The sequence below is a fragment of the Rhyacophila brunnea genome, unplaced genomic scaffold, assembly GCF_057557595.1.
Source record: "Rhyacophila brunnea isolate RB1 unplaced genomic scaffold, BYU_Rbru_1.0 scaffold_19, whole genome shotgun sequence".
Taxonomy (NCBI): domain Eukaryota; kingdom Metazoa; phylum Arthropoda; class Insecta; order Trichoptera; family Rhyacophilidae; genus Rhyacophila; species Rhyacophila brunnea.
Genome location: NW_028232848.1, coordinates 35,913,493 through 35,940,945, shown reverse-complemented (window position 1 = coordinate 35,940,945; position 27,453 = coordinate 35,913,493). Strand labels below are relative to the sequence as shown.

The following is a 27,453-nucleotide window of genomic DNA, read 5'->3' as shown; positions in this document are numbered from 1 at the left end:
CCGTAACGGCCGAAAGCAGTCTCGTGTATAGAATAGATGCGCAGATTAGATAAGGCGATAATAAACTGATAACTTATCACTCGATCAGAGTGCATACCGATTATTATCATGAAAAATATGAGTGTTAATATAGAAAAGATGCTTGAACTTTGGTTTGGAAAGTTATTTAAGCACAAAAATTATTTTGTTGCAGCATTTGCTTTTTTTTTATCTACTGCTGAAATAATATTAATTAACATTTTTTTGAATAATAAATTTGACCATTGTGGTCTTAATATGTTAGCAACACTAGCACGAAATGACAGCTGCTGAACGAATTTTTCCGTAGGGCAACCATAGTTACAGATAATCGAGTTCATTTGACATAACTTTAGAATATTTTTCATCATTTTTATGAATTAAAACGTCAACTTTGTCTTAGTAAACATTGTGAATAATGAAATTAGAAGTGTGGAAAGGTGACTGGGGCCTAGCCTCAATAGATCTAGAATGTTTACAAGTACTGGTATGTGAGCCTTCATAATTTTATTTATAGGTTATGCTCACAAAATCCAATATGCACCGGTCCAAGTTAATTTTTGTGATTTATGTTTTTCAGGCCTACTCAAAATTCTTAGGAAAGTCTATAGAATTCGAAGAAAAAAACAATCCCTACTGCACACCGACCGGAAAATTTCCAGTGTTTCGTGATGGAAAAAAAACATTCAATAAATTTAATGACATCACTGACTATCTCAAATCTCAGGTAAGGTTTTTTTTAAATTATAGCCTTTCATTGTAACCAACATAGCAAGTAATTGCGTATACTGTAACATTGATGATAAGTGAATTACAAAATATATATATGTACCAAAAATGTTGAAAAAAACCCTTTTCTTTATTCTAAAGTGGTGGCACAACTTATTTGACAGAACGGCCAAGTTGTCCATTTTTCATTGCAATGGGTAAAAGGCATACATTTTATTATTATAAATTTAATAATTACAGTCGCACTCGGTTATTACGATCACGAATATAGCGAGATTTCGGATGTAATGAGGAAACATTCGTTGACATTTTAGTTTATGATTTTTTCACTGTTATAATGAGCAACTTATCGGATATACCGAGCTAAAATATCGTCAAAAATTTTCTTAAAATTGTTAACGTGTCGATCGTTTAAAAACATTTCGACCCTAAGCAATTAAATCTGACCGGAGAGGATGCCACCGGGATCACATTACGTTTATGACACTAGTTAATTGTCTAAGTACCTACCCAATTGGTGTTTTCGCCGACAATATTGAAAAAGTATCCACGCATATGGTTGAAATAAGTAAAAAATCCAAGATTTGTGAAGTCAGTAGGTACCTACCAGCGTTCATTACAATAAACAACTTCTTTTGCAGTTTATGAATGCCATGCGTGTTTCGGGGATTTTTACGATGGTTTTCAGATTTTTTATTTTTGACTTTTTGTGTTATGTGACTGCTCATTTAAAAATACCTATTCTCTGATATAACGAGTAACGCTTATAATGAGCAAATTCAGTCGGTCCCATCTTCCTTGTAATAACCAAATTCGACTGTAATTATATGCTTATCAAATACTAATCACTCTCCACTCTGAATTACATGTATATTTCAGTGGCAAGGGGTGGGGATGTAGGTGGTTAAGATCCGACATAAATAGTACACACTAAACTTTGTCAGGCATACTTATTCGTTTTGATTGAACTAATACCCCGTTTACACGTGCATGGATTTACTGCTGACAGTATGTATTATCGCGGTCATAACAAAAAAATGCATCTGTAAACATGTATTATCGTGCAAATTGCAAGATTGCGTGCATGGGTATGTGGGGACTCGATGTGATTTACCACTGTGGGAGTCGTGGACTTGTCGTAGGTCAAGGTGTTGAGGATGATGATGAAGAAGTCGAAGATGTATGTAGGAGCGAGTTTTATTTACGGCGTAACGGTTGGTACAATAGTATGTTACAGTAGTTATGTTACAATACTTCGGGTCCGAAGTCCGCATCTCGGTACAATGAGATGTTGTGCGGGACTATACAGATAATGAGATTCTAACAGCCCGGGAACTTATATTCGAGTGACATTTTCGATGAAATATTATTAGCTATTTATACAGTCAAAATAATATTCTTTTCATTATAACTTAGTAAATAATTATATTGATTGAGTCAGCAACTAAAATGGCATTTACGTCAATGGACATCCGAGTAGCTGGGAATTTATGATTGCAGTCATATAATTTGATACTATGGGGATGGATCAATGTACTGACACAGATAATGAGCTGTTTACCGCCATAGATCAAAAAAGTTCAGAAGCTTCTGAATTTTCAGGCCAATTTGAAAATTGGACTGTGCGATATCTGCACCACCGCAGTAGAACAATAGTGGTGAACCTGCCGGTAAAAAAACAAACTACACCGCGCAGAAACATAATATTTTACACAATACATACAAATAATAATCTATGCACTTACAAAACACCTCATCACTGAATTTTTTAATATTACATTAATATGATTAATGGCTACACTGTCGATTACTAAGCGAGGCTTGAAATCGAAATCTAATCTAATGATCTTGAAGAAAAACTTCTTCAATAGATATGATGCTATACTCACTCACTGCAGTGGCGAGGGGTGGAGGTAGGCGGTTAGGATCCGACATAAATTGTGCACACTAAACTTCGTCAGTGATACTTATTCGTTTTGATTGAACTAAGAATACAATTTGCAGATGGTGCTGGTTAGTTTTTAAAATTCAATTAAACCCTGCCGAAACCAAACCATAATAGTTTAGGTATGCTGAGAAAGCCATTATTTTTAAGATGAGTAATCACATAAAACACCGAGAAATGCGTACATAGGATATTGTAAATAAAACAACAGATTTATTGGTTCAAAGAGCTGTCAATATGAATATCTGAAATATTGTAGTATTAACAAAAAACTTCACAGTCAAAACAACTACGAGGGTGGGTCAATAATTCCTTAGAAAAAAGCATTAAAACAGTTTTTTTTTTTTTTTTTTTTATTTCTCAACATAATCTCCTTGGAGCTCAATACACTTGGTTAGACGTTTCTCAATTTTTTTTAAACCGTCAGAAAAATAAGTTTTCGGAAGGTCCTCAAAATAAGCATTTGTCCGATCGATGACTTCTTCATTTGAAAAAAAACGTTGTCCACTTAGCCATTTTTTTAAGTTTGGGAAAAGGAAAAAGTCACTGGGGGGGGGCTAAATCTGGCGAATACGGTGGGTGGTCGACCAATTCGAACTTCAATTCTTCAATTTTAGCCATTGATCGTAAATATGTGTGAACACGGGCATTGTCCTGATGAAAGAGGATTTTTTTCCTGTTTAAATGAGGCCGTTTTTCTTCAATTTTGTTTTTTAGCTGGTCCAATAAAGATGCATAATAATCCCCTGTTATTGTTTTTCCTTTTTCCAAATAGTCAACGAAAATAATTCCACGTGCATCCCAAAATACAGTAGCCATAACCTTACCAGCTGATTTTACGGTTTTCGCCTTCTTTGGACATGGTTCGCCTTTCGCAATCCACTGCTTTGACTGTTCTTTCGTCTCGGGAGTATAGTGGTGTATCCATGTTTCATCTACAGTCACAAAGCGATGAAAAAATTCATCCGGATTGCGTTGCATGAGCGACAACAGGGCTTTAGAGGCCACCACCCTATTGCGTTTATTGTCGACTGTGAGCAAACGCGGCACCCATCTTGCAGAATTTTTTTTCATGCCCAATTTGTCATGTAAAATAGAAATGACGCTACCTTTTGAGATCCCTGTAACCTCAATTATCTCACTCAACTTTAATCTTCGGTCACTTAACACCATATCGTGGATTTTATTGATCATTTCTGGTGTAGTCACCTCTACAGGACGTCCTGAGCGTGGTTCATCCTTTGTTGATGTACGACCACGTTTAAATTCATTTAACCAGTTATAAATAGTTGCAAGTGAAGGAGCAGATGTGCCGTGAACTAAATCCAACTCATTTTTTATTTCCTTTGCTGTTAACCCTTTTATATTAAAATGTTTAATAACAGCTCTAAACTCAATTTTCTCCATTTTTGTAAACAAGCAAATTTTTTTTTTAAATGTACGAGAAACACACAACAACCCGACCAATCTGATTGAAACTTCGCAGCATACTGAATCGGTAGTGCCGCTGCATGAAAACAAACCGCTTACAGTACTAGTCGCGCCACCTGTTGGCTTTTCTAAGGACTTATTGACCCACCCTCGTATCATAATGGAATTCTACAACATAAACGTCAACTAAATTGATAATTATTGTATTGTTGTAAAAGAATTATTGCGTTTGTTTTATTTGTTCACAGAATTATAATGTAGATTCCCATTTAAGCACAGAACAATTGTCAAACGTGTGGGCATACCGGCAGTACTTGGAGACAAACTTGTTTCCGTGTCTGGAGTACGCGTGGTGGGTGGACGAGACCAACTTTGCCGAAATTCTCAGGCCCTGGTACGCCAAGGTTCTCCCGTTTCCCTTCAACTTCTACTATCCCAAGGCATATCAGGAGAGAGCCAATGATATGGTCGACACTATGTATGGAGATTTCTGGGATAAGAAGGTGGTGCATTGTGAGGTATTTAAACCTTTTAATTAGAATAACGAAGAAATCAAAATATGATATTTTTAAAAGAAAATATATGTTTCTAACTCTAAATGTGGAATTTTCGTGTAGTTATCAGATTTTCAGAAGTTTTTAAAAGCCATGCCAAATGAAATAGATATCAAAAGTTTGGATCTTCATGGATACACGGGCAAAGTTCGAATTCTGTATTTTGTAAAATACCTTTGTATTTTTTCATAGAGATTAAAGAAGGACATTTTATCTAAAATCCACTGGTTTTTTTAGAATCACCTTCATCTGGCAACACTGGCTAGTTTTATCAGCCTCCAGCAGATAAGGCGACAATTTTATTAATTACTCGATATGTGCATACCAATATGTCTGAATAAAATATAATATAAAATTATTGAATGTGCTACACAATCACTGCTGACCTTTTAATTACAACATTTAAATAACCTGTTAATTATATCTAATGGCGAACTACTTGAAACGTGCCTAGTTAACTCATTTAGTGCTAACACCGTGACTGGCACTGAACGGAACTCATTATAGTGGAACAACTTAACCTTAAAATTGCGCAGATTGCAATTTCTTCAACTGCGCACGAATTACATAGCGATGGCCTAATGTTAATCCTTTTCACGCGGATGGCACACCCGTTTGTGCCCTCATTAATTGGCTATTCGATATAATTAGCATGTTATTTAAATGTGGAAATTAAATGCTCTGCGGTCAACAAGTTAATAATATCCCGTAAGTGACTTTTTACTAATTGTGCAGGAAGCTAAAAAAAAACTTAATATTTAATATCCCGTATCTGACTGTTAATAGCACACACAATGTTGTAACTATATAGCATGCCAATAACCCGTAATGTGAAAAGTGGTAAAGCAAAGCACATAACGCCTAATATAATGATAACATCCAATAAAATGTGATATGTATTATATGAAGTTAAACATCCAATTTTGTTATATTACTTACTGTTTTACCTTTTAAATAATTCGAAATTGACATTTTGAAGCTGTATTCAACACACGTCATGCAACACGCTTGACAGCTTAGAGGCAAGTTATGGGCTATTACAGGTTTATTCCTGCAATGTTCAGATACGGGAAATTACTAAAATGATAAACTACAGATACGGGAATTTCGCAGTCGATGGGCAGTATTTTTGTTGTTTTTAGTACGTCAAAAAGTCATTTTCGTCTTATATGTCAGATACGGGGTATTAACATTAGACCATCAATATTATAAATTTAATTAATAATACCGTTATCATTTCCAACTGCTCTTACATGAAGCCTATTGCATTGTTTTCTCTCGCTTGGCGTCACTTTAACGTTATATTTTCTGTCAAAACTATCGAACTTCACGCTTATATGATATGTTTATACCTGACACAACAAACGTTTTTGGAAAAATAGCAACTACTATTTTGACTATCTTTGAGTCAACATATGATTACAAACAACCATTATTTGCGTTGATGTATTATATCAAATCGAATGTAAGACAACATCGCATGTTGATAATTTGACTGAAGAATCTGTAGTATTAAAAGTCTCCACTTATAAAGCGTGAATAAATAAATTGACGTTAAACAAACAATATAAATCTCACTGAATTGTAAAAAAGTACATTTTTGTGTAGGTTATGTACATTTAGAAAAAAATATGATATGTATCTAACCCAAAGAGATTGGACTCCTCCCCATCTAACCTGTTTTAGTATATTGTGTTAAAACATACTGATTATTTTATTTATTTGACATGCGAAATTTTAAAAAAATATTTTTGTGTATAATTTGACACACTAATAGAAGGCCATCGCTGTTCTAGTATTCTCAGAATTTTTTGCCTCCCCTATAATGTCTTGCAAACAGTCAGTTTTAAAGACGCAATGATGGCTTATATCAGTGGCGAAGACTACCTGTTAGACATAGGTAAACGGTTTATAATAACTTAACTTTAACCAGAATAATTATTATATTATGCTTTTTTTAACATTACAAGAGGTCATGTGGCCCAAAACAGTAATGTAGTGAAACAATCACATAAAGACCTAGGCTTTTGAGGAAATCGCTTAAATGTATTCTGACCACAACGGGAAACGAATCCGGGGTCCCTGGATGAGAAGCCACTGCTTTACGCGCTGGACTATGATGGCCTAAAGAATAACAATTTGCACTCAGTCACTGTGTCATAATGCATAACATCAAGTAGCTTATGCCAGATTATTGATATTTTACCGTATGTTAACTAACTTTTATACAATCAGAATTATAAAATAAAGTCAATTAAAATGACATCTATTTCATTCTAGTTATATATGGCGGCAGAGAAATGTTTTGAAGATCTGTCGATGCGACTGGGAACTAATGAATTCTTTTTCGGAAGCCGTCCCTCCTCCTTGGACGCCACAGTCTTCGCATACCTCGCTCCTGTGCTCAAAATGCCCCAGAAGAACCCCACACTCCAGAAAAACCTCAGAACCTATGATAACCTCGTTCAATTCGTCACTAGAATATCACAGAGATTCTTCTCCGCCAAATATCAAGGTAATTATTGGTGGACTGACAATGTATTCCAACAAAATTCACTGTAGCAGAAGTTAGAACACTCAAGTCAATGCTTGTGCAAATATTGTGCAATGATGTTGACCACTAGAGGGGTTATATTGAAGGTTAGTTCAATATAGTTTTTTGATCAAATTTTCATTAGCGCAATTAGCAAAATAATGATGTTTGTGAAAAAAAAATTTTTATCCAGGCAGTGGTCGCCAAACATTCGCTCGCGAGCCACTCGTAGTTTGCGTACATATCTGTTGGGATGATCTTCAGCGTCTTCTAGTGAACAGCTTGCATGCTTATTGATATTGGGTCTAGAGCAGTGGTTCTCACGTAAAATTTAACTGTGGCCGCACAATTGACATTGATTTTTCTATGGAAACGTCTGGTGGCCACACTAAATTTCAGTTTTGTTGTGATTAAAAAAATTAAAGCTAATTTTATTTACTAAAAAATTGGATAAATTTATTTATAGACACGTCCATTTAACAAAAGACATTTGAACATTTTAGTAAATATTATCTATTTATTTAAAAATAATGCAAATGGAAATTTCTCAATACTTCTTTTTTTCCAATGCGAGCCGCATGGCTGCTTCTAGATTTACATCTGTCAACTGGCATCGATATTTGCTTTTTATGAAGTGCATTACACTGAATGATCTTTCACAGTACCTATACAGTAGTAGGAAAAATCGACAATAATAATAAAGCAATTGTTGCCAATTCTTTGAATTGACTTTATTCTCAAAAACTAACTATTTCATACATGATCTCATCACAAAAACACATTATGGATCATTTCAGCGACCTCTGGTGGCCGCACATGAGAACCACTGGTCTAGACAGAGCATCATCAATACTATTACACAAAATAAATTTAATATAATATGTACATCACCAAGGGCCATATAACGCATTAAAAACAGCTAACACAATTTATCTATGTTAATATGTTTGCTATATTATGTCAAGTCGTAATGTATGTGTATTCCAGTAGCGAAGGGTGGAGGTAAGCTGTTAAGATCCGCCATAAATAGTGCACATTAAACTTTGTCAGTCATACTTTTTTGTTTTTATTGAAATAAGACTACAATTTACAGATAGTAATGGTTAGTTTTTGAAAATCAATTAAAGCCTGCCTAAACCAAACCATAATAGTTTTGGTATATTTTGGGCGATACGACCAAATTGTGCGCACTTTTTCATTCACACTTATTTGTTTGTGTTGAATTAAGAATACATATTTCAAATATTCTTGGTTCATTTTTTGTAATTCATCAAACCCTGCCTAAACCAAACTATAATAGATAAAAAATATTATTCTATCTATAAAATATCCAAAGTTATTTATGATTTAATTGCATAATTTTAGATATTTTATAGATAGATGACTATTTTTTGACTATTATCTATTATGGCTTGGTTTTTGCAGGGTTTAATTGAATTTTAAAAACAAACTAATATCATCTGTAAATTGCAGTCATATTTCAATGAAAACAAATACGTATGACTGACAAAGTTTCGTGTGCACTATTTACGGCGGATCTTAACAGCCTACCTCCACCCTCCACCCTTCGCCACTGGTGTATTCTTTACATGTTTTATTGCCAAGATGGCGATCGTTTGGTTTTTGTTGGCAGGGCCAAATCGTCATATTCTCTTTCCAGACAATCCTAGTGAAAAATCATTGATGTTAAGTCCAACTATCACAATGTCTTGATTTCAATCATAATGTTATTAAAGTTGATCAACCTGTTACATAATATATTATATTTTGTTTCAGAGTATGAAAATATTCGAAAGAAAGCATTAGAAGAAGCCAGCTTAGCGGAGAAAAATCCTTCGACACAACACGTGCGGAATAAATTATTTGCTGGACTCTTTGCGGCTCTAGCAATGTTAGGATTTGCTTTTTCAAATGGATTACTTCAGGTTTGTACGCATTTTTTAACACACGTTAATATGCATACTACAGTCGAACTTGGTTATTACGAGGAAGATGGGACTGACTGAATTTGCTCATTATAAGCATTACTCGTTATATTAAATACATAACATTTTTCGTAACAAGTTGTTTATTGTATAAGCCCCCGGCGTTGGTAGTGTGACACCCCCGTATGGTCCCCATTTGGGGATGTCTTTGTGTATCTGAAGAGGCCCGAATCGGTATCGAAGCCAACAAATAATAAAGCGCTGATTACGAAAATAAATAATAATAACAGAGCCGAGCCGGCAATGCCGTAGAGTAGATTATAATATAACCGTTGGAGATGTTGCAACGTCGCATTCTTTCGCCAACGGCTCTCGTTGAAAAAAATCACAAGATGGCGCGCAGAACGCTGCAAGCAGCAAAATCGCGAACGCGTACATTTCGCCCTCCGTAGAATTAAATTATTAAAAATGTAACCATATAGTATAATATTAACTTAAATAAACTCGTCGTCTTCCATCATAATTCTGGTGCCTTAATTATCCACCTTCATCCCAAATACAGACGATAAAAAAGAAAACAAAACACAAAGTGACAGTTGAGAAATTCTCTTACCAAAATGGAGGGGAGTGATAAGTGGCCCCAGTCAACGTGGGACTACGCTTCTTGATTTTGATCGTCTGGAATCAAGAAGCAGGTGAAATTTCTTTCACCCGGACACACACCCTGAGATCCAAACACCGGAATAGGAAACGGCGAGGAAAAAACATCCAGAGGCTTGCCTCTGGTGGCGCTCAACAAACTATAATAAAAAAGCAGTAAAAAGAGGATGCTGCCAAAGCCAAGCCAGTGAAGAAAAGAGCAGAAACACCCGGATTGCGAAGTCATGGCTCCCGATGTACTCCCGACCAACTGCATCCGCCAGCGAACTTGGCCCACGGACGAGTGTATCGGGCAAGACCCTGGCTCCAACGAGGGAAAACGGCGTCAAATGCCCTGCATCATCAGCCGCTTGAGCCCTCTTCGTCAACAGCAGCGTGTCTGTAAGCCTTGCAATCAGCCCTGGCCCAGATGCACCAGGATGAAGAGAGCTACAAAGCGGCCTTCTTCAGCTGAGCAAAGCAGCCTCCATCAGCGGAAAGCAGCCAAGCAGCATCCTCAGCCATAAGCATCATAGATTAGTTAGTTTTAAGTGTTTTGTGTTTGGAAGCGATGTATAATAAGTTATTTCAGTGCTCGAAGTGGAAAATTTTACAACCCGGAGCGGTTGTATGAGGCAGAATGGCGTTCCGGTCCATTTCGGGCCCTGATATATTTTTAAAATTATTTTTATAAACTTTAAAGCCATTTTAAGTATTAAATTAAGTTTTCTGCATATTATATTAGTATAATATCAGTGTAGTGCGTGTAATTCGATAGCCGCGGCAGAGCAAGCGAGCAAAAAAGGGGGTCGAGTAATGCGCCGGTATGCATTTTCGTGAGGGATCGACTGATTTTCGGACGGTCGCTGTTGGGAAGGCTGGGTGCGACGTCCTCTCTCAGCATCCGCCCGTACGGTAGACATGGGGAGCCGCGAACCACTACGCCCACAAAGCGGCGTAGTGCTGCATCCGAAACTCTCCGGTTGCCGACGGTCCGAGGGTGTTGGGAGGGCTGGGCGCGACGCCCTCCTCTCTCAGCAGCTTTACGGTAGGCCTGGGAACCGCGAACCACTATGCTACAGTGCTGCATCCGAGTCTCTCCAGCCGCCGACGTACCGGGAGGGCTTCGATCCTTCAACGTCTAGAGACGCAACCACCCCTTATCAAGCCGCCGCACTGTCCAGTTACACACGCTATCGTAATCAGCCCTTAGTTGGCCCGATCCCCATTCGGGCCTTTCCGGAGAGGTGCGCTTGTGACACCCCCGTATGGTCCCCATTTGGGGATGTCTTTGTGTATCTGAAGAGGCCCGAATCGGTATCGAAGCCAACAAATAATAAAGCGCTGATTACGAAAATAAATAATAATAACAGAGCCGAGCCGGCAATGCCGTAGAGTAGATTATAATATAACCGTTGGAGATGTTGCAACGTCGCATTCTTTCGCCAACGGCTCTCGTTGAAAAAAATCACAAGATGGCGCGCAGAACGCTGCAAGCAGCAAAATCGCGAACGCGTACATTTCGCCCTCCGTAGAATTAAATTATTAAAAATGTAACCATATAGTATAATATTAACTTAAATAAACTCGTCGTCTTCCATCATAATTCCGGTGCCTTAATTATCCACCTTTATCCCAAATACAAACGATAAAAAAGAAAACAAAACACAAAGTGACAGTTGAGAATCACATACCAAAATGGAGGGGAGTGATAGTAGGTACCTACTGACTTCACAAAGCATGGATTTTTTACATGCAATTTCAACCATATGCGTGGATACTTTTTTAATGTTGTCGGCGAAAACACCAATTAGGTACTTAGACACTTAACTAGTGTCATAAACGTAATCCGATCCCGGCGGCATCAGTCTAGTTAACTGCCCGGTCGGATTTTATTGCTTAGGGTCGAAAATGTTGTTTTTAAACGATTGACACATTAACAGTTTTGCTCGGTATACCCGAGAAGTAGCTCGTTATAAAAGTGAATAAATGTATCGAGAAAATCACAAACTAAAATGTCAACAAATGTTTCCTCATAACATCCGAGATCTCGCTATTTCCGTGATCATAATAACCAAGTTCGACTGCATATTATTTTATAATGAATAATTTTAATACTATCGACCGAAGGTACTTGATTGAATTTGAATTGAAATTCTAATGGATTTAACTTTTCATTTGAATTGAATAGCTTTTTTGAAGGGAAAGATATTCGCAATAATTACACCTAACTAGAGCTGGTCGACAGTTATATCTATTTTGAGTAACACGAAGGTGTCTATATCCATGGTTTTATTTGAAAAATGTCCACTAACCTTATCTCTCCGCCTGTCTTCAGCTTCGTGAACGCTATCTTCTTTGTGTATAGAGTCCTTTCGATAAGCATGGTAGGTTCTGTGTTTAACCAAATTAATCCCATGAAGGCACTGCATTTTGTAAGGATCAAATGCCAGTTGTTTAATTGCTCTTGTTTGGATCTGAACGAGGCTCAAGGGCCTCAGCTCTTAAGTATTGAGAATCGATATCACTGCTGACCCGAAGAGGTTTTATACAACCCAACTGACATGTTCTAGTCTATGCTCATTTCTAGAGCATAGACAAGAACGCAACGGAAATGACACAGTCGTCATAGAGTGCTCCTAAAATGTAATCGATACGAGTAGCTCGTCTGTTCCCTTTCAATATCTATTTCAAAAGTATTATAAACCTTTACTCAAAACATAATTCACATACTATCTTTTCATAGTACCATGTAATAACAACTAATCTATTTGCACCATAATATCAATCATAGAAATACCAACTTGTGTTTCCTTCAGTGCTGTCCATCACACGACGCAACCATCTGAACATATGCAGGGTGGGGTGTGGGAACTTCCTTTTTTACAAATGAAACAAAAGACTATACAGTTTTCAATTTTTTTTATTCTTCTATTTATCCGGGAGATCAGCCGCCCGGGGAAGGCTTGTCTCAAAAAATCCATTGAAACCCTGGCAGTGTGGGCTGTGGCCCCATCTTGCTGAAACCACACATTTTCTAGCACCATTTCTTCGAGACCAAGCAAAAAAAAACCCCTAAAACGATTTTAGGTAGTTTTGAGAAAAATGAAAAAAACTCATCTATTAAATCTGTGAACTTTATGTATTTATTATTTAATTCGTACATTCTAAAGAGTATTTTGGCTTATCCATTTTAGGCATATTTGAAAAGCACACCCAACCATTTTAGCAGGTTTTGAAATTTACCCTAATTTTTGATCATACATATTGATGGTTTTTGGTGTTTTTTAAAGTTCAATCTTTGGCCATCATATTATAGGTAAAAAAATATCCATTTAAAAACATATCTGACTCGAAATTTTTTGAAAACCGTTTTAGGGGGATTTCAAACTAGCCGCTTCATTTGTTATATCACACCATCGCAACTAAACTGCCACAACCCAAAAAACGTCAAACAGAGAAAATCAGCTTTGAAGTTATGGCTCAATTTACCGAGAGTACACCGCAGAGAAACGTCAGATTTTTTTTTTCAATACTTGAAAGCATCTAAGCAACACTTTTTGAGCATAGACAATCATTGAAAAATTGCTATTATATGGCTTAATCGCTATTATAAGCGTAGACAATAAGTACAAATATAAAAATCTTTTACAATGAATAAAATTCAAACATTTTCAATTACCTAATAAAATTCGCCGTTTTCAAAAATCAGTATAGCATATTAGAGTTTGCCAATGCATTTCATAAAATTTATATTTATAAAGTAACTTTTGACACAGACACTCGTGCTTAAACCTTCGTATAAAAAACGCTCTAAATAGGTACGTAAGTATGCGAAAATAAGGAACATTTTTCAAAATAACGTTATAGATAACAATATTTTTTATATGCAATTTAGCCGTGTTAACTAAACGATATTGTTATAATTTCAGATAATTCCGACTCAAATTTGATCAATAAAATAAGAAATACGAGTGAAAATGGCTTGAATGGCTTTTATTTACTCTTTGATTAGTGATTGTTTTTATAAGATAATAATATTTATCCAGTCAGTATATCGTATTTATTTTGTATTCATTTAATTAAATGTATAATAAATAAAACAGGCTCCAGTTTATGATATTTAACATTTCGCTTCCACAAACAAATGGCCCGGTCAAATAGCCTCGATTAAACGGCTCACACTGATTGAAATTAAATGTCACTGGTTTTCATTAAAATGCCACTTTTCCTACTTAAAACTTACCTTTCGGCATAATATACCTATCATAAATATTCATGAAGCGTGTTATCTTTCATATTAAATATTATACCAAACTAACCTCGTATTTTTTTTTAATCTTAATTTTCTCGGTTATGCGTTAATACGGAATACTGACTATGGATATAAATATTACAATCTTATAAGAACAATCACTAATCAAAGAGTAAATACAAGCTTTCCAAGCCATTATCACTCGTATTTCTTATTTTATTGATCAAATTTGAGTCGGAATTATCAGAAATTGTAACAATGTCGTTTAGTTAACACGGCTCAATTTTATATATAAAATATTGTTATCTATAACGTTATTTTGAAAAATGTTCCTTATTTTCGCATACCTACTTACCTATTTAGAGCTTTTTTATATGAAGGTTTAAGGCTCGCACAAACCAACGCGAATATTCACCAAGTACCCCGTCAAAATATCCCGAAAAAAGCACCCGCCATCGGTACGGAAGATCCGGTCAAAAGAGTCTCAAAAAAAGCCAATGCCGCTGTAATGCTCTCTACTTACCTGTTGTTAATGAACAAACGTAACATTTATTCACGCAGGGGATCAAAAGATACAATGAAAGCCATCAATTTGTTATATATTTGGCTATTTTTTGAGACTCTTTTGACCGGACCTTCCATATCGATGCGGGTGCTTTTTTCGGGTTATTTTGACGTGGTAAATGCGAATGGATGGCAGTGTCGGAGACAAATAATTGTATCAATGATAATATAAAATTATTGATATATTATTATTTGAATGCTCCATACCGAAACGTTAAACAATCGCAGCGCTCCATATTGAACTTTGTAAGAAAATAACTTAATTCCCTTCCGAAATCTGAACGTCGCGTGCTCTTTCCCGTAAGCCAATACGAGCTTGATTGGCGAATAATTCGCTTTGGTGTGTGCACGAATGTCTTAGGTTACTTTATAATTATTCAAATTTTATGAAATGCATTGGCAAACTCTATTATGCTATACTGATTTTTGAAAACGGCGAATTTTATTAATTTAAAATGTTTGAATTTTATACTTACATTGTAAATGATTTTTATATTTGTACTTATTGTCTACGCTTATAATAGCGTTTTCGCCATATAATAGCAGTTTTTTCGATAATTGTCTATGCTCAAAAAATCTCGCTTAGATGCTTTCAAGTATTGAATAAGGAAATCTGACGTTTATCAGGGTGTACGGTCGTAATATAGAGCCGAAGTTTTTACCTATCGCAATTTTTGTACTGTGTTTTTGAAATATGTTTAGATATTGAATTAAGTTTTGACTTGAATTTGATGACTTAGAGAAATAAAATTTTCGGTACATATACTATGAACGATAGACAATGGAACGTAGTAATTAACTCAAAACACGTAAATTTGGACTTGTGGCGGTTTAGTTGCGAGGGTGCGATATAATGTGTATTATATTAATTATTCATTAAATCTAATATTTTTTTTTGTTGTTTTTAGGTTAATTTTAAAGAAGAATTTGAGAGTGCTCCCGAGTATAATGACATGTTTGAAATGGACGATGACGACAACAACTGAATGGCGGACGTTTTAATTTTGCATTTCCAAATTTGTCATAAAGGATATTTAACAGTCCATATTGGGTTAAAAAATACTCCTCTTATTCCAATAAGCTGTCTGAGCTTATTTAAAATTATTTTATTATTAGTGATGTGAATTGATCCGGAGGTTAAAAAAATTCTGTAGAAAACCGGTGAGCATTGATGTATCATTTGCAACTGGTCAATAACTCATTCGCTGAACAAAGAATATAGTTGCTCTCCGTATGTATTTCTTTGTGCTAGAACAGAGTGTTCGAGCGAACGGCTGGGCGGCAGCGGCATGTGAAACTCAAACGTATAACTGTGTGTGAAATGTTCGTAGACAGTAGAGGTGGGAAAACTGGTCGATTTCGAAGACTAAGTATACTTACTATCAGCATAAAAAAATACTTAGTATCGAAACTTGTTCCAAATTACTTAGTATTTGGGATATTATGTAGAGCGTTTGGTGTACAAAGCTGTGTCAGTGGTTTTTAGAAGCCATTTTTACACAAATTGTTTATATAATCATTATCTATTTACACAATCACGCATAAAATTTGAATTCAGTTTATAAGTTCCAATTATAACATTAAAAAAATTGAGAAACCCGACGTGACGAAACCAGATAGATGCATAAATACTTATCAGTCTCATTCTCAACTGGAACTAAAACTAACTCCATATTATTACTATAAAACGAACTTGTCACCGTTTCTGTCCTTCACTATACCATCTTTACAATTGGGGAGAAAGGGAGAGCAATGACGCCAATGACAGTTCAGTATATCACGGCTAGACATACGGGTATTATGCTACTTTGCTCGCACGCATTTAATGTCAATAGTATTGAAAGTCTACCAGCAGTACCAACTAACGAGTCGTGGCGATGAACCCATCGCATGTGTTCGAACTAGTTTATTGGGCCACACATACTGAGTATGGGTAGTAGCATGCCGATACTTGAGTACACAAACTGGTGACAGTATTTCTAACTCACCTCTAGTAGACAGTGTCTTTTTGTTCACCATTTCACACACGGTTATATGCATATACAGTCGAACTTGGTTATTACGATCACGGAAATAGCGAGATCTCGGCTGTAATGAGGAAACATTCGTTGACCTTTTTAGTTTATGATTTCTCTATGCATTTATTCACTTTTATAACGAGCTACTTCTCGGGTATACAGAGCAAAACTGTTAATGTGTTGATCGTTTAAAAAGAACATTTTCGACCGAAAGCAATAAAATCCAACCGGGCGGTCAGCAATTCAGACGGTCCCATCTTCCTCGGAATAACCGAGAATAACTTCCACGCGCCGCTAGTAATCTGGCCAAGCACTTTATTGATGAAGTCTCTGTTACGTTTCAATTAGCAGTCTGTTCAATTTAAAACAGTATTGCTACTCTATCAACTGTACGCTATTATCAATTCTTTTTTTTGAACAACTAAAGCTTGCTACAATTAATTAATATCCCTCATTCAACTTCTGCCTAATCATAAAACGCCGATACAAAGATAAAACTCACTAATGACAATACGGAAGTCGCTCCTGCGTTCCTCTTAGGAAATGCTGTGTATAGTTCTAGATTCCGATGTTTCCTATAACACAATATGTATTATTGGTTATAATGTAAAGTGTACCTATTACATATTTTCACCGTGAGCTTTCTTATCGGAAAGGGATGACCGCATACTATACACATCTCTATAGTACAGAGATGAAAAAAATATGCGTTGTTCGTGGAGCATTGCAGACAATAATGTTCCAATTTTATTAGATCCTAACCTAACCTAACAAATAATCCAGTATATGACTATTTTCAAAACTTGTTTGTCGCTGGCTTCGTGTAAACCGACAAGAACTGTAGGTATTTTATTTAGACATGAATTTTATCTCAGTATTATATGACCCAAAGAGGTTGGATGGTCTTTAATATACGACCATATATTTCCAATACAACATTCACGGTGAACTGCATATGTATAAATATCCAGACACAGTATTATTATGAACAATGCTGCACTGCGGAATGGATAAGATAAGACGTTGTACGATGTTCCCTGCATTTTTATTACTTTCGCAGAATAAAATTTTAACTGTTTTTTTTTCACGTGTCAAAATAATGTACTTAAATAATAAATTAAATACTGATAAAATTAATCAAAATTCTCAAAATAAAATTATATGGTACGTAAGTGTATCAATGCGGCTTGAATTCTTGAAGATGTCCATTTTCAGTTTGGAGCGATATGAAATCTCATTGGCTACAAACTGTTCCACAAATCAGCTACACCTCATTTGCTGTATACAACTTAATACCACCAAGCCGTCCAGTGACCAGCCCCGATTGCCTTATGAATTGTCAGAAATTGTGTACGCGTCAAATCTATGCAAATTCTGCTAAAATGTAACACTTAACCTAAAAACAAAAATGTTATACAACTAATCTGCAAACTACTAACTGCCGCAAATATCTCTTTTCGAAGTTCAGTAAATGGTTAAACTCAAAAACGTGCCATTACTCGTTAATGTAAAGCTGCACCGTCAGAATGCAAGTATCGTGTAGGTGGCATTTGGTCCTTTTTTTCTTCTTTATTAAACACCACATTGGCCGTGAAGCCCAATAATAGTGGTAAGACTCCCAGGCTTGAGGAATTTACATATTAGATTATGTAAATATACTTTGACCTCACCGGGATCGAACCCAGAACTCTGGGATGGAAGGCCAGCGCCTTACGCACTGTACCACGAGACCCTCCAAACTGCTTAAACCGCTTAACTGATTACAGTCGTGAGTTGCAGACATTCCGCATCGAATTAAATGTTCCTCCAGATAGCAAGCTCTCCTGCCGAGTACTGTCTTCACTTGATTTGTATGGTTAGATGTAAATTGTACCTATTACATTTCACCGTAGCACAGTTCGCCGTGAGCTTTCTTATCGGAAAGAGATGAAAAATTACACGTTGTTCGTGGAGCATTGCAGACAATAATGTACATAACCTATCAAACAATCCAGTATATCGGATATTTTCAAAATTTGTTTGACGCTGGCTTCCTGTAAACTGACATAATCCGTGTTATTATTAGACATGAATTTTATCTGAGTCGACGGTCTTTATTATACAACCATATATTTCCAATACAACATTTCACGGTGAAGTCTGACGGCGAACTGTATACATACAAATTTCTGGACACGGATGACACCCAGGTATTTAAAGCTGTCAACACTCTTGATGTTTTGCCCGTCGCTAATCAGGGAGATATTTGGATCAGGTGTCTTTGTGTTTATTTTTAATTTTATGAATACGTAGTTTAGGCTAATCGATTGCCAAAGTATTTGAATCCGACTACATTCTAGTATCTATATTATTGTCCTTCTATCAAATATGTCGGTATTAATATGGTGAAATTATGAATTTATAAAAAAAATATGTTATTTATAAAAATGTTACTGTAGTTTTTCGTTTGCCTAGTCTGTTTAGTAATGAATTCATTCTTGGATGTAGGATTATTTTTTTTAGTGAGCACAGTGCTGCATTTAATTTTTTGTTTCAGTTTTTAGGTAATATGAATTGTAATGAAAATGTGGTATCATGTGAATAAAAAGTTGTTTTGTTTAATGCTCGTTTTCTTTCATCCAATCCAAGCCACATAATCCATGAAACAGCAATAGTAATGTTCAATATTTAGTGCGAGTATAAAGACTAACTCTTATTAACAGGTAATACAGGTTTATCTCGTACGAATTTGTTATCTGACGCATCCAAACCCATCGTCTGTGGCATCACCAGCGGCGGCTCCTCTAATACCATGCAAGTGCTACGCACCGCCTGCATCTTTGAAGACATCGCTCAACTTTTCATTGTTATTCATATGTGTATCACTCACTTCGCGAAGTAGAACATGTAGCAGTATTATGAACAATATTCCGTTTGTGCGCAAAGCGATTACGATCCAAACAGATTTTCAGTTTGCACAGGATTACAATGAGGTCATTATATACTACTTAAACCGTGGTCGAATGTTCCTGTAATGACGTTTTGTGTAGAATTTTTTACACACTTTTAGATCGGCGCACGAAATTAGGACTCTAGAAACAAAAACGCCAGTTTCTGTTTTATAACAATATTGGCGAGTTAATTTTTAACAATTTCACATTTAAGATTTAATGAATCGCCAAACTTTTACCAAACTACCGCATTTATTTCTAAACCACTCAAATACATTCAATAAACAAAAAAACACATCAGCGGTTATTTATTTGGCTGAAGCATTGTTTATTGATATTAAATCATTTGAACTGTTTAAAAACTCTTTTTAAGAAATATAATAAATAAACAAAGACATATTTAATTTACCTTCTGAGAAGTTCAACGTTTCCGTCATTTTACACTAAGATATTATCTTGGCTTATTGACACGGCAGCCTTCGGTGATTAAGGTAATCATGGAGAGACGCTTTACGACCTTTACGTGGCTAGGACAAGTGTTCCTGATGCCGCCAAAGAGTGTGACATTGCGTACCCTTATGGCACAGCCTCAAGGGTTCCGTTACCATGGCCGGCCCTCCCTCACCCTGCAGCGGTGCTACAAAAGCGACCTACGTGCTGCAGGTCTGACATGGCGGGAGGCGCAAGAGTTGGCGTTGAACCGAGGGAAGTGGCGTGAACTTGTGCTTGCCCTATGCTCCAATGCTGGGTATAGAAGGTAAACCATTGCGCACTACCAGAAAATGCTATTTTGAAGACCACCGGCCGCCACTGGGTATCACTATAGTTAGAAGATAAAAATTGGGAAATCTATAAACTTAGTGTTGGGGTATATAATAAAAGAAACCATTTAACTATAATAATATATAATTGAGTTATTTTCAAATCTTCAACAACTTAATTATTAACATCACTTATAAAACATTCAATTGAGAATACACATTTATTTATTTAATAATTAATCAGACATAATGTCACTTATCACAGTTACGAAATAGAGAGATTTAAAGATTAGAAATGAAACATTAATAATCACAAAGAATTGTTAATAAAACTGCGATGCTCCACGTCATAAGTAATTAATTTTGTGTTGCAACACGTTTATTTAACAATATCTTTTCTTTACAAATAACTTCAACTTAATACAAATAACTTAATTATTAACATCTTATAAAATATATATTTTGTTGACCGTTTATTGAGAGTACATTTATTTAATTAATATTTAATCAGACATAATGTCGCTTATCGCAGTTACGAAATAGAGATTTAAAAATTAGAAATGAAACATTAATAGACAGTTACAGTTATTTTAAATAATATAAATAATAAATAAATGGTAGGTATTTGTGAGAAAGTTTTGTGGGTTACATATTTGTATATTTAGGTACGGGTAGAAATGAAGATCTAGCACTGGGAGGCATTCTGTTGCTTTGCGGAATGGGCATGAAACCCAAACTCGTACTGGGAGCTGGAAAAAATAATTTCCAAATAAAATTTAGTAAAACATTTCTGGATGCTAAGCTAAATGTATTTACTAAGGGCAGTGGCAGTTTTAGGTGGAGATCCGAGCTGCTGTCGAGTACGGATCCCCTCCACAAATCCATGAGGCATTTGCCAGGTTTGAAGGCACCTTGAGAAATGTACAATAATTGAATGATGACACTGTTAATCCTTTCTGTGCCGCAATTAGTTAATTAGAGTAATTAATATACAATTAGGGCGCGTTAACACGTTTGCCGCAGAATTAAGAAATGTAAGTGATATATCGTCGCCGTAGATGTCAAGGGAGCCAAGCCACAAATTTGGCGAAAATGAGTAAAGTATACAAAAGCATTTTAAAATCATCAAAGATGCAGTGGTCAATGGATTTAAGCCACAAAACTCTTTTGACTACATTTTTTGTGCATTTCAATATTCAGTGGTCAAGAGATATAACACACATAACTTCTAAGATACTATTTTTTTTAGTTATTTGTACAAAATAATAAAAAGATAACACCACAAAGTATATTCTATGTTGAAAATTTCACCGTTATATCTTTAAAAACCAAAACGTTCAATAAAAAAATGTTACTTTTCTTTGTCACACAAAATCTTTGAGTGCCTGTTTCTCAGCAATATGATATGGTGGACTGGCTCCCTTGACATCTACGGCGACGATATGATGAAATAATTATGTATATCATCAACACGGAATATTATATTTCGTTTGAATTTAATTTTGCATTCGAACGAATGAAATACAATACTTGCCGTATTTGCTTGAATTCTGTGTAAGATATATTTGACTATTTTGACAAATGCCACTTGTATTTCTCAATTCTGCCACCAATTATTGGCAGCACCATTTATGTACATAAGTATGATTAAGCATCTGGCATTTAACGGCGACATTTTTGAATTGGAGATTTTTTTACGAGATAGGTTGATAAAATTATTCTAATACTCTCCTATTTAGACTGAGCTGAACTCAATAATAACTGAAGGTCCAGCAGCGTTTTATATAGCTTAACAGGCGACCCCTTCTCTGCCTCCTGTGTGATAACATTACTGTACTCTATGGCTATATCTGAATGTGTGAGTGAGAAAATATTTGGATGGTTACACACGGAGTAATGATATATATAGAGTGCCTATTTTTTGGCAAAATGAAGCCGTGTTTCTTGCATATAACGCACAGTACAACCTCGATTTTATTATTATCAACTTAACTATGAAATGTTATACTGTCCAACAAGAAGATTTAGGCAATAGCCGGAAGTCGCTATCGTCGACTAAATAGGAGGAGTTTGTCAGTCCACAGTTTTAACACGTGGACAACTCGTCGCTATAATTGAAGTGCGGTTAAAAATGGGAGGAGCTTGTTAGTTCACAGTTTTAACATGTAGCCAAGAAGATCTTGTTGTACAGTTCTATCGTGCTGCTTCTCAGTACGGCTACCAAATTTAAACACAACATAGTTAACCATATCGATACACCAGTTCAATAGGGGAACAACTCATAAAACCTTGTTCCGAGATAATGGCGTTTGAATTTTTTGCAGTAATTCTTATTTTAATTTTAAAGCCTTGATTTCGATGAAAGTGTACGTTTTTTTGTATTTGATTTAGTGGAATTCATCAATGCACAATGAAATTGTACATTTTAATAACGAATTGACAAATAAATTTGATTATATAATGGAATTACTGATTAATCTTAGAAAGGATTATTCGATTTTATGACACATTGAAGAAATTTTTAATTATTTTTTTGCTGAATTATAAAGAGAAGGCCTTTCTACATCAAATGGCATTCTTAACTCAAAACCTTTAAATTTTGAGTTGTTCCCCTATTGAACTGGTATCGATATGTTCTACTAAAATAACTAAAAATAATTACCACTAACTTTATATTTAACAAAAAACAATAAATTTCAGCAACACATGCTCGCAGTTTTTAAATGAATGTAATCAGTCAAATCCATTTTCACCGGCGACGTTTACAAAAATATTTAATTCAGCTGTGGAAATTCTATCTTACTCTAACGCATAGTACGGAGATATAAGCGTGCCGAATGCTTACTAGCTCGCACTTATGGTTCGTTTTTCAGGTTCAGGCCTTGGTCACACACTGTTTTATAAAACATATTAGTTACAGCGGCTGGTCATTAAGTAACACGACGTCTTACGTGGACGAAGTCGATGCAAACGCAATCACGACGCGGTTTGAAGCGATATCAAGCAATACAATGCGAAGCGGTAACGCTGTCCAACGTTCATCATTAACGGACGCAAGAGCTTTTTATTTGAAAACTCATATAATATAATATTAAATACACTTCATTAATTATTATGTTTTAAATGTTTTCAATATAATATGCGTTAATTATGCATCTATAGATATAATAATGCTTCATGACAGCCGCGCAAGCGAGGGAAAATTATGACAACATCCTATACAACGAAATGTAAATTAAATAATAAAAGTAATTACTTGTAGAACCACTTATTTCTGCAACTGTCTCCCATTCACGGTGAGATAATAGACGATTATGATATCTATTGTTTCTTTTGTCCCACAATGCTAGACGTTCTTGAATGGAACTGATTAAAATTTCTACATCTGACACGATGAATGTATGATAAACGTCACTTTCGGCGCGTCCAGTTCGCGCAAAAATATCAAACCAACTGATAGCGTCGCTGAAGCCCCGTCCCGCTTCGCAACGCTCGTCGGGTATTATCTGCACGTAGGCCACTACACGTAGCCTTGACTGTTTGATATTTTCGTGCGTTGTATTCGCATCGACTTCGCCCACGTAAGACGCCTAGTAAAGGTTGACTTTGTTTATTTCTACTTTTCTTCTTATTATATTGTCATCTCTTAATGGAGGTCGGACACCATCAAGGTGATCTTTGCTTTAGCATCTGTTACCCGGAACAGCTGCACTCATAGCAATTACAGAGGTTCTTAAGCCACGAAATGCGGCATCATCTTCTGTTACTTTTACCATTGATTTTTGTCAATTTGTCCTCTAGATTTGGTTGCATTGTGACGGACGTGAGAGAAATAAACAGCATTTTAAAAAGCCAAACATATATATAAATATACGCCAAATGAAGAATAGTAAAAGTCTATAGTAAAAAGTTTCAATAAAATTGCACTCCTTCAGTCCAATCCGGATAAAAAGAGACATTCTCCCTCATTTATAGTTGAAACTAGACTATTATAATTTATAATGTAATACAGTATAACCTCGTTTTTACGTGCCCGGAATTCACGTTTTCCCGGTAATTGCGTGTATTTTTTTCAGTCCCGATGTATTTCAGTACATTTAATACCCGCATTTACGTTTTTATTTCCCGCGATTTACGTCGGAAATATTCAAAATATGTGAGTTACGCGCACTTGACAATGATTGGGTCGTGACATTCAAACGATTTTTCAATAAAAATTTTAATTGAATGTTGTTTTTTAATAAAACGTTATTTTTTTAGAAACATAAAATTTAAATGTTCTTTTTTTCAATACCCCCCTTTTACATTTTCCCTCCAATTAGGTTTTTTTTCTTCAGTCCCTTAAAAAACGTAAAATAGGGGTTATACTGTAGATCATTTACCATTAGAGGAGGTAGAGGCGGATGCATTGATGTGAGCGTAAGCCTTCCCACCTCGGCCGCCTCTCTTGGCCCCCCTGGTGCTTGTCCTGCCTCTCCATGATTTTATCCCGCCCGCTCTCGGACTGCCGCCTGCCCGGGCTCCTCTCTTGAACCTGTGACATGCAAAAAATCCATCCAAGTAAACTAAAATCTTGGGAACGGAAGTTACATTGAAATTGTTAACACATCTCAAGAATATTGTGTTGTTGTCAAAGACGCCGTATCTTTCTTATTGTGGAAGAGATGGAAAAAAATAATATAACCATGTTCACTACTAAGCAGAGCAAATGAGTCTCCGCAGAGTGGAGGTTATAATACGAGGCATTGATTTTCAAAAACCGGTAAGTCCATAATTCATTATTTGTGGTAAGTAACAAGCAATAATCTATACATGTATCGCTGAAACATTTGCCGTGTTCGGCATGCAGTCCGTGTCGAGTGAAATTTATTGCATGTGAGAGCAGATGCTTTTTTCAAACAAAAATGTTGCTGATTTAGCATATGCGAAAACTCCCAAGCGTTTTTTGACAAAAAATCGTCGATTTAGTTTTTTTTAAATAACTAATTCTACACATGTTTTAAAAATTTGAAACTTTTTTTGTGTGTTCTCAATGGTGTATAAAGCAATAATAAGTAATAATATTGATAGTTTACATCAATAAAACAAAAGAAAAAAATAATGTATCAATATTTATTTAGAAATGAACGGATAAAACTATGTTTGAACAACAAAACAGGTGTGTCAACATTTTTTTATTTATAATTGATTTATCAAATTTTATAATATAATCTATCCTTATGTAGTAACAGAAAAAAAAATAAACAAATTATTATTTATCTATGAAATAGAATTTTTATAAAGTAATCAAAAAAAATCGTATAGTGTCCAAGGTATTCAAGAATATTATTCAATTCACGAAATCGCAAGAGAATTCGATACAGTATCGACGACTTACTGATATGGAATGAAGTAATTTCAAAAAATAAGTCTCAAAGCACTAAATCATTTATAATAATATTTATATTCATGTATTTTTTCACCATCTTACCAAAAGTACAGTGGCATCCATTGTTAGTTCAAAAATTACAAACTTCATTTTGTAATGTGATATATGAATCATAAAACAACTAAAAGAAATATCAGAATTTAAAATGTGTCATAAAAATAATGTTTTATTATTTTTATGACCCTCTTTGGTCTCAAGTTCGACAGCAGAGCAATTATGACTTGTGAGTTAATAGGGTGTGACATAATTATAAATAAAGCCGACACTAAAATAAATGTTACTCACACTCAACACACAGTGAATATAAAGATTCGTCTACACGAGACGAAATATGACGGGAAAAAATTTGGAATAAATCGTAAATTTGGTTCCAAACTTTCGGCCGATGGATCGGCCCAGATGGAGTTTTCGCATAGGTATGGTGGGCCGAAATATCGGCCCCGTGGGAGTAAAAGGGTTAAGTTACATGTGCCAAAAAAATCACATCGACAAATCAGACGTGTTTGGGTCGAGACACATTTGTTTGTGTAATTCTGGTTTAGAGCAGCGTTTGCATTTATACACCTAACAGTATACTACAATAAATTATCTTTGGAGAACGGGCTATGCAACGAGCCCGAAATGTCGAGGAAAGAAAGAGGAAGAACACACTGTGACAACCTAAAAATCTAAATCTTTGTTGGATATCTTGTTTTTTCGGTTAATACATTACAGTAAGGGAAGATTCATACCTTTTAGCTCTTCCAGAATAGCTTCGTCCTTTCCGTTTGGTGGCCCGGGTCCGCCCGGAGAAGGAGGAGGCAGTGGCCTCTCTCTGCCAGTCTGTTTCGTCTTCCGAGACCACCTCACTCGCCCGCTCTGACTCCTGTTGGTCTTGCAGCAACATCAGCATCACTGTTCACAATGACAAATTACAAATAGATAGTTACATAAGAAGAAATATGATTGAGATAATTGAGTTTGGCTTAGACCGAGAGATCACAACATCGACTATTATGTAGTGGTTTTAGGGATAATAAATATCTGTGTATCTAAGAGACAATGGTCATCTTCAGAGAAGAAGTGTTTATTTGCTACTGTGTAGAATTTGTTCTACAGATTATCTCGGAAAGACACTTCCGCCATTCCTACCCACCCCATCCACACAGTCCACTTAAAATCACTAATTTTTATCTTCATTAATTGCTCTTTTCCTCATAAAACTATTGTGAAGTCAATACAATAATAAAGCATAAATGATTATATGCCAAAAATAGTTTAGATTTACGGTAAACTTCAATTGCCTTATGATAATTTATTTGATTAAATATATTTTAATTTGATTGAAAAATGACACAAATTCAATTGATTATAATATAACAAATTAGAATTAGGCAAAAATGTATACCTATTAATTTCTAGGATTTCCTGTTTATCTAATTTTTTAGATTTCTCATTCAAATGTAGGATTTTCAAATTTTTAATGATATTACATGAATGATTATTTAAAAATAAATGATTTCCAAAAGAAGAAGACTCATTACCATTTTTGGCGCAGGATAAATGCTCTTTGTTTCTAACATTAAAAAATAATATTAATATTAATAATTTAATTGTTATTGACAAAGTATTATTTGAAGGATAATTCAATGTATTGATAGATTATTTGTGTTGCCTCATGAATTTTGTTTTGATAAATACTTGATTAGACAAGATTTATATAAGATTGACAAGACTATTCAGT

General features: G+C 35.3%; 2 protein-coding genes across 3 annotated transcripts in view; one reads left to right on the top strand and one right to left on the bottom strand.

Moving 5' to 3' along the window:
* The first annotated feature begins 323 nt into the window (after nucleotides 1-323).
* Nucleotides 324-19,210, top strand: LOC147072979 (metaxin-1). The gene is made up of 6 exons (XM_085946005.1): nucleotides 324-505; nucleotides 599-745; nucleotides 4,372-4,641; nucleotides 6,958-7,192; nucleotides 8,987-9,135; nucleotides 15,502-19,210. Exons 1-6 carry the CDS (start codon nucleotides 437-439, stop codon nucleotides 15,577-15,579), a joined length of 948 nt encoding a protein of 315 aa, XP_085802131.1. The 5' UTR covers nucleotides 324-436; the 3' UTR covers nucleotides 15,580-19,210.
* A 1,223-nt stretch (nucleotides 19,211-20,433) lies between these two features.
* LOC147072978 (uncharacterized) overlaps nucleotides 20,434-27,453 on the bottom strand; it is a 45,379-nt gene continuing 38,359 nt past the window's right edge. For both annotated transcript variants that reach the window (XM_085945994.1, XM_085945993.1), the window contains exons 17-19: nucleotides 26,462-26,624; nucleotides 24,685-24,836; nucleotides 20,434-21,051 (exon numbers count right to left, since the gene is read on the bottom strand). In XM_085945994.1, the coding sequence (XP_085802120.1) occupies nucleotides 20,948-21,051; nucleotides 24,685-24,836; nucleotides 26,462-26,624 (419 nt within the window). In that variant the 3' untranslated portion in view covers nucleotides 20,434-20,947. The remainder of the gene's footprint in view (nucleotides 21,052-24,684; nucleotides 24,837-26,461; nucleotides 26,625-27,453) is intronic.

Bases quoted from the DNA above. Each gene is read 5' to 3' on its own strand.
- LOC147072979 (XM_085946005.1), top strand. From the start codon at position 437: ATGAAATTAGAAGTGTGGAAAGGTGACTGGGGCCTAGCCTCAATAGAT. The intron at 746-4,371 runs GTAAGGTTTTTT...ATTTGTTCACAG, and splicing joins CTGACTATCTCAAATCTCAG to AATTATAATGTAGATTCCCA. The intron at 7,193-8,986 runs GTAATTATTGGT...ATTTTGTTTCAG, and splicing joins CTTCTCCGCCAAATATCAAG to AGTATGAAAATATTCGAAAG.